We start from the raw sequence: 14,539 nt of genomic DNA, 5'->3' as shown, positions 1-14,539 counted from the left end.
ACTGCCGCGGCAGCGCTTTGAAGTGTGAGTGTAGTCAGAGTGGCAGCGCTGGGAGAGAGCTCTCCCAGCGCTGCATGTAAACCACATCTCTTAAGGGTGTAGCGTGCAGCGCTGGGAGCCGCGCTCCCGGCGCTGCTGCCCTGATTACACTGACGCTTTATAGCGCTGTATCTTGCAGAGCTCAGGGGGGTGTTTTTTCGCACCCCAGTTGCAGCGCTGTAAAGTGTGAGTGTAGCCAAGGCCTTTGTTTACCTGAGCATCTGCAGGTACAGCCACTGGGAGCTGCTCCATCCACAGAAAATAAAGATGGGGAACCAAGAGGGAGGATTTTCTTAAACACACATAAATAGGCCAAAACTAGAAATAGCCAGAAGGGCTGTTCCTTGGGGAACTGCTGATTTGGGTTAGAATCCCACAGCAGATTGTATCTCAGCTCTTTCTAAAAAAACAAAAACAAACCCCTGATTCACATGGGGTTATTTATTGCATCAGTTTGTATAGTCACTTTCATTAAGTAAAAGCTATTAAAACTTAATTTTGTCACCTTCGAATTTGTTCTTTACCCTAGATTTTATTTTTTCCTTTCTTTATCTACGTGTCTTATTATGTTTTCCTCTGTTCTTGTCAGTCTGTTTTCCCATCTGCATGATTTTTCAATATCATGTAATAGTGGTTTTTCTTCTTGTCCTCCCTTCTGTCTTTTCCCTACGTTATGTTCTCTTCTTCCTTCCCCAATTTTTCAGAGTCTCGCTCTGTCTCTCTCTCCTCTCCCTCTATTGCCCTGTCTAAACTAGGATTTAAGAGTGTGATGTTAGAGCAAGTTATCTAGCCTGATCTAAATAACACCTTTCTAAACCTCTAGTCAAGACAAAAATTTGATTTACTCTTGAAAGTTAAGTTGATATGGCTCCATTAGTCAATGGTGTGAAAAACCCACCAACCTCACTGTAGCTGTGTTGATCTAACCCACAGTGTAGATGCAGCCACGTTGCTGCCAGGATGCTTCTCTTGACCTAGCTACCAGCATGTAGAGAGGTGGTGTTTCTGTACTTCTGTTGCTGTAGGCTGTGTCTCCACTATGGAGTTATGCCAGCATAGCTACAGTGCTGTGGTTATGCTGACAGAGCTATGGTGCTGAGGTTATGCTGGCATAGTCTCTGTAGTGTAACATACCTAAAACAACTGTACTCTGGCATGTGCTAAACTGCCCAAGTTAAAGCCTAGGGTCCCCTCTCCTGGCTTTTAATTCAACCAATTAAGGCTTTAGCTTCACTGTCAAAAAAGGAGGGTTTTTTACAGTGGAGTAACTAATATACATTAGCTATCCCACTGTCATATCCTAGTGGAGACAGTTGTTTTTATCATGAGGTAGCTAGATGAGGTCCACACTATATCCCCTTCCATGATTGACCTTGCCTAGTTATCTCTTGGCAAAAACTAGTTAGTAAGGAAATAAGATATGCATGCCTAGCCCAGGTAAACGTATCAGATTCTGCTTCCTTTGTTATCTTGTTAAGTGCTCGCCCTTTTATCTGTATAAATAAGACAGTTTGTGTCTTGCATGGTGCTCACATTATCTGGGTGTTATTAGCAGAGCGCTGTGCTAATAAAACAGAGTGGTCTGACAAACTGTGAGTCCTGAGTCTAACTTTGACAATAGATTGGGTAGAAGTCAAAAGTCAAGAAGGCAGGAAACCCCTAGAAAAAATAACATGATCATTATGTTGTATCATAGTTCATATGCACAAAGGAGGCCAATTAATCTTTCATATGCAAATTAAACTGCCATTTCCTAATTGTTGAGTGTTTTACTTTGTAGGTTTAACTTTCTTTTTGTGTAGGTTTTTTTTGTTTATATTCTGTTAAAGCAACATTATTGAATGCCTGTAGTCTCACACATAGAATCTTTCTGCCTCCCCGGTACTCATATTATACCTGCTACCATCACATATATGTGATGGAATAGGTTTGCATTGTCAATTTTAAATCAGAGAATCTATTTGTAGATCAAGTTCCTGATACCCAATCTGTCTAGGTACTCATTAAGGGGAAACATCCACATCAATCATAGAGCTTCACATATGTTAATTAACACCCCTGTTAAGGAAAACTAAGGCACAACTAGAAACTGAACCCAGATCTCATGCATCTTACTATAGTGCCATAACCATCTTTCAGGAAATTATTTCAAAATCCGTTCCAGATATCGGCTTTAAAAGTGTTGCCTTTTCACTTCATTATGTTTCCCCTTGCCCATGCTCAGTGAGGTAGGGTAACCAGAAGAATGATCAGATTAGTTATTGTAAATAATATATCCACTAAAGTAGCCCTGCTTTTATCTGTCAGTTATCAGCGAACAGGTTGTGATTTTTTACAGATTTATTCATGATTTGTAAGCTTCCAAATTGGGCCAGGAGAGCATGTGCTTCCCACCAGAATACATGAATGTTTTCTTATAGGGCACCCCCTGCACATCCTAGCTCCGGAGCACTCTCTGTGCTAGAGATGCCACACTTCCTGTATATTCTGCATGCAGTCTTTGGTTTCTTGTGACACACTTCCTGCTGAGAAGCAGAAATAAAGGAGTCCAGCTCATGGCAATCACAGACTGCAGCTAGAGAACTTCAGGAAGTTTTGTCACATTATTTCTGTACATAGTGTCTCTTCTCAATAAAGGGTTTACCTTGACACCAGTCTGCTCACCAGAAAGATACTACATGCTCCCTGCTGTCGGTTTGGTTTTCTGGACAGGTCTTTGAGGCCTCTCCTGGCTGCTTGGGAGGCACCTACTAGAGGAGTTTCTCTTTGCAATGGAAGAGGTTTGGGTTGTGGTGCAAGTAGCCATGCAGATCCCTTTAAATACCTCTGTAAAGGCTGATTTTCCACTCTGGCACTTTGAATGCAGAAGGTGGCAGCCCACAAGAATTCTAAACATTAATACTGGCCACTCCAGGCTGGTATTAAACTCCCAAGGTTACAGCTTTTCTCTGATTTAAAGTATCTTGTTAATTTAAAGATTTAAAGAGATTTAAAGTATCTCCTTATTCCTGTTAAGGCACTGGGCTGGAGTACTGGATAAAAATGCTGCCACCACCCAAAACGCCACTCTTTGAACCCAGGAAGGCGCACTTGGGAATTCCTCCCTGTGTGGTGCCCTCAAACCCTTTCACACCTGCTCTGGGGAAGAGCTGAGAAAGAAAATAAGGAAATCAGCTGTTGCCACCAGCTAATGAAACAACACGTGCACAAACCTCTTAGGACACAAAAACCCAATCCTGTTCTTAAAAAAGGTAAATTTTATGAAAGAAAAAAAAAGGAAAGAAAGAAAGAAAAATATACCTGGAACTTAGGCTATTGCTAGATTTAAAAAGTGCAAATATAATAATTAAGCATCAAGAATGGTTTTCTTGAGGTCCAGCTTAATCATTACAAGCAAAACAAAAGCATTTGGGGGTTAGCACAGAGAAGTCCACAAGCCTTACAGTAATAAAAGAGAGAAATATTTCTAGACATTTCCTGATCCACTTACATATCTAGGGTTTCAAATAGAGTAGTTGCTACATATGATCTGGTGATTTTCATACCTGGTTCACAGCTTTTTACAACATAGCTCCAGCCTGATCTCTGCTCCATCCGCTCTCTCCAGAGAACAACAGACAGACAAAGGGAAAGTTTTTTTTCCCAATTTTAAAAAGTTCTAGTCTTCCCATTGGCTCTTTTTTTCAGGTGCCCACATCTTTCCTTTTACTTTTGGGCTTTTTTAACCCTTTACAGGTAAAGCAAGTAGAGAACAGCCACTAACGGGGATTTTCTAGTTAACTGGCTGGCTGGGTGTCCATTAAAGGGAGTTACCCTCCTCTCTTTCATTTATCACAACTTTGCTCCAAGACTGCCTTTAAGGCACTCACACAGATAAAGAAGGGTAGCCAAGCAAAGTCCATTCATGTTCATTTGGCAGCTGCATTGACCTGTCTCAGATGCGCGAGCAGGACACCTGTATCTCTGCAGCCTCTGTTGGCATGTTCATGTGCTGTGTGATACATTTGTAAAAGCCCCATTAAAGAGGCCTTCCTGTCCTGGGATGTTAACATGGCCCCAACTAAGGTAATAGAAGCAGCTGCGTGCACCTGTGACTTCAGCTTGTAGAGTGAGTAAATCTATTTCCATCATGGTCTGTTTTTTTCCAGAATCTGGATGGGAAGGTCTGGATGGTGCAATTTACTTTCGTGAATTGTTCCATGGACTTCCAAGCTACACGTAGACTTAAGTGTTTGTAGCATTAAGCTTTGGTCTTTAATATTTTTCCTTGGTGTGGCATCTGCAACCAGACTGTTAATTCCAATGGTCCAATGTTTTTCAGACTCCTGGTCAGACTGGGTCCCCTTTGTGGGACAGTCAGCCAGTGAAGGCAGAAGTATTTATCCCCAGCTATTCCAATATGCCCTTGAAATAAAAGGTCAAGGCAACTTTCAGTAAGAACTGACCTTTGGTGAGTGTTTGTCTCCATGCAACAAGATCATGTATTGTATTGTGAGTTCTGTTCAATATAGCCAGGCATATGTGCTATGGCTTTGGACACAGACTCCCCCACCATTTCTGGGCTTAGGCTAGATTTATGTTGTTCACTAGCAACATCTGCTGATTTCTCAGTAGCCCCACTGCTTGGGTTTCCCTTGGTATTAGGGCACTGGCCTGGAGAGAAAGCTAACCTGCACAGCTCTTGGGTTAGGAATTTCAGTGACATTTCTCACTGTAGTGTTTGTGCTCCTCAAAGACTGTGGGACATTTCTCTCTCTCAACACTTCTCTGAGGAAGGAAATGCTATCCCCATTTTACAGGCAGGAAGAGAGACACAGATTAAGTGACCCGCTGAAGATCATAACAGAAAGCAGTGGCATGGAAATGAAATTTTTATCCAGTACTCCAGCCCAGTGCCTTAACAGGAATAAGGAGATACTTTAAATGTAGTGACGTCTATATTGCTTGGCCAGCTATCACTGAGCTGCCACCTCCTCTTCATATACTGATTCTGTTCTGAATGGAAGAAATTTTGAAGATTTTACTCATTCCTGATGCAAAATCTCCATGGATTTGTAATGAAGCCCTAATTTTTTGTGTGTGACAAGTTTATGAACAGCCACAAATTATTGGGCTTGATGCAGGAATTACAGGTGAAGTTCTATAGCCTGTGTTATGCAGGAGGTCATATTAGATCAGTGGTTCGGGATCAAACATTACCCCAAAGAGCCACAGTAGTGTGAGTTCATTGTTTCATTTACTGTAGTATCAGTGTAGGGTCAGAGACATGGGCAGTCATGCCTAATGGTTAGAGTCAGGAGCCGGCATCAGAGTCAAGTGCCATGCCAAGGTTCAGAACGAGAACCAGAGTCAGGAGTCAAGCCAAGAGGTTGAAGCCAGAGACAGCACCAGGGGCAGGGTGTAGGAGCAGGGACCTGGAGCAAGACAGGAAAGCAGGAACCAGGAACAGATGGGGATTGAGATAAGTAGGCCAGGAGCCAGGAACAGGCAGGGAGGCAGGGCTTAGGAGTCAGCCAAGAAGGTAAGGTCCATCGTAGCAGCCAGCCAAGGATTCCTCTAGTTCAGGGGTTCCCAAACTTGATTAGCAGCTTGTTCACGGTAAGCCCCTGGCGGACCACAAGAAAAAGGGTATGGCTACATTTGGAATTTCAAAGCGCTGCCCCAGCAGTGCTGCGGGAGCACTGCCGCGGCAGCGCTTTGAAGTGTGAGTGTAGTCAGAGTGGCAGCGCTGGGAGAGAGCTCTCCCAGCGCTGCATGTAAACCACATCTCTTAAGGGTGTAGCGTGCAGCGCTGGGAGCCGCGCTCCCGGCGCTGCTGCCCTGATTACACTGACGCTTTATAGCGCTGTATCTTGCAGAGCTCAGGGGGGTGTTTTTTCGCACCCCAGTTGCAGCGCTGTAAAGTGTGAGTGTAGCCAAGGCCTTTGTTTACCTGAGCATCTGCAGGTACAGCCACTGGGAGCTGCTCCATCCACAGAAAATAAAGATGGGGAACCAAGAGGGAGGATTTTCTTAAACACACATAAATAGGCCAAAACTAGAAATAGCCAGAAGGGCTGTTCCTTGGGGAACTGCTGATTTGGGTTAGAATCCCACAGCAGATTGTATCTCAGCTCTTTCTAAAAAAACAAAAACAAACCCCTGATTCACATGGGGTTATTTATTGCATCAGTTTGTATAGTCACTTTCATTAAGTAAAAGCTATTAAAACTTAATTTTGTCACCTTCGAATTTGTTCTTTACCCTAGATTTTATTTTTTCCTTTCTTTATCTACGTGTCTTATTATGTTTTCCTCTGTTCTTGTCAGTCTGTTTTCCCATCTGCATGATTTTTCAATATCATGTAATAGTGGTTTTTCTTCTTGTCCTCCCTTCTGTCTTTTCCCTACGTTATGTTCTCTTCTTCCTTCCCCAATTTTTCAGAGTCTCGCTCTGTCTCTCTCTCCTCTCCCTCTATTGCCCTGTCTAAACTAGGATTTAAGAGTGTGATGTTAGAGCAAGTTATCTAGCCTGATCTAAATAACACCTTTCTAAACCTCTAGTCAAGACAAAAATTTGATTTACTCTTGAAAGTTAAGTTGATATGGCTCCATTAGTCAATGGTGTGAAAAACCCACCAACCTCACTGTAGCTGTGTTGATCTAACCCACAGTGTAGATGCAGCCACGTTGCTGCCAGGATGCTTCTCTTGACCTAGCTACCAGCATGTAGAGAGGTGGTGTTTCTGTACTTCTGTTGCTGTAGGCTGTGTCTCCACTATGGAGTTATGCCAGCATAGCTACAGTGCTGTGGTTATGCTGACAGAGCTATGGTGCTGAGGTTATGCTGGCATAGTCTCTGTAGTGTAACATACCTAAAACAACTGTACTCTGGCATGTGCTAAACTGCCCAAGTTAAAGCCTAGGGTCCCCTCTCCTGGCTTTTAATTCAACCAATTAAGGCTTTAGCTTCACTGTCAAAAAAGGAGGGTTTTTTACAGTGGAGTAACTAATATACATTAGCTATCCCACTGTCATATCCTAGTGGAGACAGTTGTTTTTATCATGAGGTAGCTAGATGAGGTCCACACTATATCCCCTTCCATGATTGACCTTGCCTAGTTATCTCTTGGCAAAAACTACAGAGCCCTGTCACCACTAAAACTTGACAGCAGGATAGCTGACGTATTAGTTATCCCATGATAAAATAAATCCTTCTTTTTTGGTAGTGAAGGTATAGACTAATGTGTTAAAGGCACATTGCATCGCCTAAACGAGGCTGTTAATATTTGTTAGCTAATGTGTTAACAGCTTCAAAATCCAAGTCTCTCTGTATTATCCCCACTACCAGCATCTTTCACATACATTCTCCTGTCATTCCCACTAAAAACTCGTACATGCTTCTGGCAGTATTTGTTAAGGTTGCAAAACAGTCATAAAAAAGACAAAAGTGCACTGTTTTTTAAACTTGTGATATCCAATGTCGTTACTTCTAGCTTCCGACCCATCAGTGACAATAAGGCATGGTTCTTAGAGTGGGGGATTTCTTCCAGCAAGTTAGTCTCTTAATGTGTGTAACATGAAACACTGAACCAGTGTCGTCAACTTTCTTTTTGAGCAAAAGAACCATTTGATAGTGCAAACACTCAGTTAACCTTCCTCTTCACTCTGAACATTGCTTATCACTGAACTCTTGGTCCACTGGACTATTTGTTCCTGGTAAATACAGAGCAAATTTTACTTGATACTGGACACTAAAAAACACAACAGACATTAACAAATAAGGAGGTTAACTGTAATTCTCTGAGTGGCTCCCCACTGCTGATGTGTGCATGCACCAAGTGCATAAGTTCAGAAGATTCTGATCAGCAGTATCCATCGGGGCTGCACGTGCACAGGCTGTCCTCACCCCTACCAACCAAGAAGAATATAAGGGAATGCAGCCCCAGCTGTCAGTCAGTTCCTTCACTAATGTCAGTAGTCCCCAGACTAGGAAATGGGAAGGTCTGAGGAGTCCTAGCCAAAGAGCGACTATAACAGGGGTGGCCAACACAAGCCATTTTAAGCCAGCCCTTGAGCTCCCACTGGGGAGCAGGTTCTGGGGCTTGCGCCACTCTGATGCTCCAGCTAGGAAGCAGGGTCGGGGGCTGCACCACGTGGCTCCTGGAAGCCGTGGCATGGCCGCCTCTGGCACTCCAGCCCAGGAGCAGGGTCGGGGGCCACTCCACGCAGCTAGTGGATGCAGCAGCATGGCCTCCCTCCAGCTCCTACATGCTCCAATTGTACGGGGAGACTTTGGTAAACCAGTAAAGTGCCTGAAACCACTATGGCTTATTGTTAAAGACAGCCTTGTCAGTAAGCTGTTAAAAGCAAGTCTCAGCTTGACCAAGGCAAGGAGGGGAGGGGGGGTTTGGGTGCCACTGAAAGGGCAGCTTGATCCCGCATCCTTCCTGATAAGAATTGGGTTGAAATTGCTGATACATGCATTTTCAAAGATAGGATATGCTCCAGGAATGTTTATTGAGGTCTCAAGGCTGCAAGTTCTGGAAAAACCCACACCTGGTTAATCAATAATCAGAAGGAACCTCTTGCTTGAAACTGCTTACTTAACAAGGTTTCTTTAATTACTAATATATAAATAAGGGGGAAAAGCTTGAGACAGGTAGGACTCATTTCAGAACTGGCCTCTCCCTCTGGATGCATCTTCTGTTACCCAGCAGCAGACGGGCTGCCGCTGGATCACTCGAAAGCCACACTCAGCTTTGGTAATTATCAAGGGTTGGAGGTGTTTTACTAACTTGTTGTGGGCATGTGTAAGTGCTTGAGACTAAGTAAAGTTTAGCTTTAAGTGAAAGCACTCTTGTGTTGTCCTGTTTGTGCCAGCCATCTATCGGTCGGAGGGCTGTGTCTCCCCTGATTTATTTCCTGACACATCCTTGCACAGAGTAAAGTTACCAAGAGCTTTGGGTTGAAAGAACCCCGGGTAACACAATGGCCCTGCTCCAATGGCCTCCTCCAGCACTCCAATGGGAGCTGCAGGGGTGGTGCCTGCGGACAGGGCAGCGTGCAGCAGAACTGCCTGGCCGTGCCTCCACGTAGGAACCAGAGAAGGGACATGCTGTTGCTTTTGAGAGCCACTTGAAGTAAGTGCCATTCAGAGCCTGCACCCTGAGCCTCTCCCCATGCCCCAACCCCCTGCCCCAGCCCTGATTCCCCTCCTGCCCTCCAAAACCCTCGATCCCAGCCTGGAGCACTCTTCTGCACCCCAAACCACTCATCTCCAGCCCCACCGCAGAGCCCACACTGCCTCCCTCACCCCAACCCCCAATTTTGTGAGCATTCATGGCCCGCCATACAATTTCTATTCCAAGGTGTGGTCCTTGGGCCAAAAACTTTGCCAACCCCTGATGTAGATGGTCTCTGGATGGAGGCAGGCTGATCCCCAGATATATCCTCAGAGGCAACACAAAACTGAAGTGACTTTCAGAAGGGTTAGTTCAGGGGTCGGCAACCTCTGGCACATGGCTCACCAGGGTAAGCGGTGCTGGCAAGGGATGTGCTGGTTGCGGCTTCCCCCTGCCCCCATTGGCCTGGGATGTGGCAGGTAAATAAACTGGCCCGGCCTGCCAGGGTGCTTACCCTGGTGAGCCGCGTGCCAGAGGTTGCCAACCCCTGGATTAGTTCTACCCAGGTAGTAATGAAAGACCTGTAATAGGTCAGTATACAAACCTTAGCCTCTCCAGGTTGAGAATGGGGTTTTGGTAGGCTGACTAACTGGTTCAGGTGGACGTCTGAAACAATCTTAAAAATTCATGACGGGTTTGTAATGTAAGCAGAGTCAGGATAAGCTCTACCCTGACATCTGGTGGAAAGAATGTCAGAGAGTTTATTTGCATAGACACGCCTACCCTATCCCAGATTGCTGAGCAGTGGGACTGCTTGGTGACAAATGACTCACCCTCAGTTGGGTGGTACTTGCTAGACAAGGGTCATGGGTTCCAAAACCCAGTGAAGTAGAGAGGCTGGGGACAGGTATCTGTGCCTGGTGGTGCAGTCTCCTTGTGGAGCCAGAAGCACCAGTTGCACCCCCTCCTCTCTCCACTGTGGAATGTCAGAGTTGATTTTTTTATTCCCTCAAGAATCTAAATACAGGTTGCTGAGCTGAACTCACTTTAGGCTAATGGTGCACTAGCACTGGGGCTCCCCTACTATGAGCTGGAATCACTAAGAGTTGAAATCACAAAAAAGCTGAAATGACTGAGCTGAGAGCACTGAGCATTGTGCTAGCTAGTGGGGGAGCCTGAAGATATACTGTGGAACAGAGCAGCTGGCGGAGTGGAGCAGTTGCGGGGACGGCTGGAGCGGATCACAGGACAGCTGGTGGCAGCAGAGCGGCTGGCAGAGCGGAGTAGCTGCGGGACGGGTGGAGCGGCCCACAGAGTGAGCGGAGCCGAGCAGTTTTGCAGAGCAGCTGGTGGAGCGGAGCAGTTCCTGAGGATGGCTGGAGGAGCAGAGTGGAGCGGCTGGTGAAGCGGAGCAGTTCGTGGAGAAGGCGGAAGCAGAACCCACGGAGAGGCAGGGCAGTTGGCCCTGGACCACGTAAGGTGCCCCTTTCTACCCAGGCTGGGGGGAGGGACCTCTACAGATAGACTCTCGAACTCTGGGGTGGCATGACCAGAGACTTTTGGGTTGTTGGACTTTGGGGTGATTGGACTTAAAACCCTAAGCGGAAAAAGGACAGTGCCAAACGTACTTTTTGTTTATGGTTTGTGTTATAACCCTGTTTGTGGTGTTTCTCCAATGGGATGCCGCATTGATTCCTTCCTTTATTAAAAAAGATTTTGCTACACTCAGACTCCGTGCTTGCGAGAGGGGAAGTATTGCCTCCTAGAGGCGCCCAGGGGGGTGTGGTAGGTGAGTGTCCCAGGTCACTGGGTGGGGGCTCGAGCCGGTTATGCATTGTGTTACTGAAACGGAACCCCTGGATACTGAACCCGGCCCTTGTTGCTGCCAACTAGAGGGGCAGAAGGGTTACATTTTTGGGGGCTCGTCCGGGATCCCTGGGTCAGTACCCCTCGCAAGCACTTGTTGAGTGTTCCACTGTATTGGGAAATAATTATGTTTATATTTTGAGGAAACTACTGTTTGTATAATGGCTAATATGTCGGGTTTGTTGGGCCCCAGTCCTGCAGCCTCTAGCTCAGGGGCGGCAGACTCAGCCTATGATTGGGCAAAAGCACTGGGGCATATATTGGAAAAGATTGTGTTGGCCTATGCTACGTCAAACTCTTGTCGTAAGTTAAGGTTATTTGATGGGGAAGAGGAGTTTGAACTTTGGTCGGAGCATACTACTGAAATGCTGCGGGAGTGGGCCGTTCCCGATGTAGAAAAGCGACGATGTCTAATAGAGAGCCTTAGTGGCCCAGCATTAGATGTAATTCGCACCCTGAAGCTCACTGACCCTGAGGTCAGTGTGAAGGACTGCCTAGAGGCCCTTGATAATACCTTTGGGAGCGTAGAGGGCCCTGAGGACAGTTACTGTAAATTCATTAATTCCCGACAGCAAAGGGGTGAGAAAATTTCAGCCTACATACAGAGGCTGGAGAGACTACTTCAGAGAGCTGTTATGAGGGGAGCAGTGACTGCTGAGCAGATGGATCAGACCAGACTGGCTCAAGTTGTAAGAGGGACTCAGTATCGGAACCCAATCCTACTTCATCTCCGACTAAGAGAACGGCAGGAACATCCCCCAAGTTACTCCCAGCTGATAAAGGAGGTCAGGGAAGAAGAAGAAAGGCAGGCAGCCAGCGAGTGTTGGGAAGCCCAAACATTGGAACGAGCCAGTACGACACCACCGCCAATGGCCAGTGTACTGATGGTGAGCACCACAGAGGAACTTGCCCAACAAATGCAGGTCCTGACGGAACGGATAGCTGAGCTGCAAAGCATCATTGACCAAGCTAAGACTTCCCGGAATAAGGAGCCTCAGACTGTGATGATAGAGAAGTCAGTATCTAGAGTCACCGTCCCACCTCGCCGAATGGGGAAAGGACACTTCTTTTGCTACCGGTGTGGTCAGGATGGGCACAGTGCTGCTAACTGCCATAAGGAAGAGAACCCCTCCTTAGTGTATGAAAAGCTGAGGATCAGTTGGGAGAGATCCAGTAGCTGCCAGAAGGTCCGGGGACAGAGACCATCTAGGCCTAGAGGATTTGAAGATTCCCCCAGAAGAGACCAACCAGCTGGGATCCCTGCAGGACTGATAGGGCCTCGAGCAGAGGTCATGGTGAGGATTGAAGGGGCGGAGTGTAAAGCTGTGCTTGACACTGGATCTCAAGTGACTATTATATTTCAGTCATTCTACCAACAGATGCTTAGGCACCTGCCCATACAGCCACTGACTGGCATTGGTCTGTGTGGCCTCAGCATGGATGAATACCCTTATCAGGGCTATGTCATAGTACACCTGGAATTCCCAGAAGAGATTGCTGGGGTAAGACAGGAGGTGGACACTGCTGCTTTAATATGCCCTGACCCCAAAGGAGCCTCTGATGTGTCTGTGCTAATAGGGACCAACTCCAGCCTCTTTAGGATACTGGCCGATTACTGCAGACAGCAAGCAGGAGACCAATATCTGAATACCTTGGTGATACACACACACTGTGCCGAGGCTTACAGAAAAATTGAGGACACGAGAAAAGTGATGCCTGATTTGCCAGTCGGAGCACTGAGGTATGCGGGCCCGGTCCCTTTAGTGGTGCCTGCCATGTCAGAAAAGGAGGTGATTGTCAGGAGTACCTGCCTAAAAGGCAGTAAGGAAACATTAGCTGTGGTAGAGCAGCCAACCAAGGGAGGGCTCCCAGAAGGAGTGCTGGTTCTCAGCGGAGTCATAACCCTACCTGCTGAAGCCCAGGAGGAGGTGACGATACTGGTTGCTAATGAAACACGCCGTGATGTGTTTGTAAAACCAGGGCAGAAGATTGCAGACATCTTTGAGCCTGAAAGCGTTGTGAGACCCCAGTGTGAAGCTGAAGTTCCAATGATAGATCCTGCGAAGTTTGACTTCGGGGACTCACCGCTGTCTGAGGAGTGGAAGGATTGCCTGAGGAAGAAGCTTTGCGAGAGATCCAAGGTGTTCTCACTACATGAGTGGGACGTGGGATGTGCAAAGGGAGTGGAACACCATATCAGGCTACAAGATCCCCGACCCTTCAGGGAGAGGTCTAGGAGGATTGCCCTCTCTGAGATGGAAGACGTGCGCCATCATCTTCAAGAGCTGATCGCAAATGGTATCATCACAGAGTCACGAAGCCCCTATGCCTCACCCATTGTGGTCGTTCGTAAGAAGAGTGGAAAAATCCGGATGTGTATTGACTACCGCACCCTAAACAGGTGCACTACGGTTGATCAGTACACCATGCCTCGAGTACAAGATGCCTTGGACTGTTTGCTGGGTAGTCAGTGGTTCTCTGTGTTGAATCTTCGGAGTGGATACTACCAGATCCCTCTGGGTGAAGAAGATAAGGAGAAGACAGCCTTCATCTGCCCATTAGGGTTTTATCAGTTCGAACGCATGCCCCAAGGGATTTCTGGAGCACCTGCCACATTTCAACGTCTTATGGAAAAAGTCGTGGGAGACATGAATTTACTGCAGGTGTTAGTTTACTTGGATGACCTGATTGTGTTTGGAAGAACCCTGGAGGAACATGAAGAAAGACTTCTTAAAGTGCTCGACAGGTTGGAGGCATACGGTTTGAAGCTTTCAATTGATAAATGCCAGTTCTGCCAAACCTCAGTGAAGTATGTAGGTCACATCGTGTCCCAAGAGGGTGTGAGTACTGACCCCGATAAAATAGAAGCACTCACTACCTGGCCACGTCCCATTAACTACAGAGAACTCAAGACGTTTTTTGGATTTAGTGGTTACTACTGCAGATTTGTGAAGAACTATGCTACGATTGTAAAACCTCTGAATGATCTTACCAGGGGATACCAGTCCAACAAGAACAAATCTAAGACCCAGAATAAGCGGAGGCCTCCAAAGCCGCCTTTGCAGACACACTATGGCCCCTTCGAACCATTTGGGCCGCGGTGGGATGAAAGATGTGAGAGAGCTTTTCGGGAAATCATTACTCGCTTAACTCATGCTCCCGTCCTAGTCTTTGCTGACCCAAGCAAACCGTTTATCCTGCATACTGATGCCAGTTTGGAGGGTCTGGGAGCAGTACTGTATCAGGAAGTGGAAGGCAAACGCAAACCGGTAGCCTTTGCCAGCCGAGGACTGTCTGACAGTGAAACTCGCTACCCCATCCACAAGCTGGAGTTCTTGGCCTTGAAATGGGCCATCACTGAGAAATTCCGAGACTACTTGTACGGTGCTCAGTTCCAGGTGTGGACAGACAACAACCCACTGACCTATGTGTTAACAAGTGCTAAATTGGATGCTACAGGCCAGAGATGGGTGGCTGCCTTGGCTAGCTATGAGTTCAGCATTCAATACCGATCAGGGAGGAGCAATGTAG

The 14,539-nt window shown here is 46.6% G+C and overlaps 1 protein-coding gene across 1 annotated transcript in view; it reads right to left on the bottom strand.

Moving 5' to 3' along the window:
* Positions 1 to 13,548: 13,548 nt before the first annotated feature.
* CCT5 (chaperonin containing TCP1 subunit 5) overlaps positions 13,549 to 14,539 on the bottom strand; it is a 101,787-nt gene continuing 100,796 nt past the window's right edge. The window contains exon 12 of the mRNA XM_050937481.1: positions 13,549 to 13,559. Coding sequence (XP_050793438.1) covers positions 13,556 to 13,559 — 4 coding nt within the window. The 3' untranslated portion in view covers positions 13,549 to 13,555. The remainder of the gene's footprint in view (positions 13,560 to 14,539) is intronic.

The sequence above is a fragment of the Gopherus flavomarginatus genome, chromosome 2 (assembly GCF_025201925.1).
Source record: "Gopherus flavomarginatus isolate rGopFla2 chromosome 2, rGopFla2.mat.asm, whole genome shotgun sequence".
NCBI classification, from domain to species: domain Eukaryota; kingdom Metazoa; phylum Chordata; order Testudines; family Testudinidae; genus Gopherus; species Gopherus flavomarginatus.
This window is presented reverse-complemented; position numbering and strand designations above follow the sequence as displayed.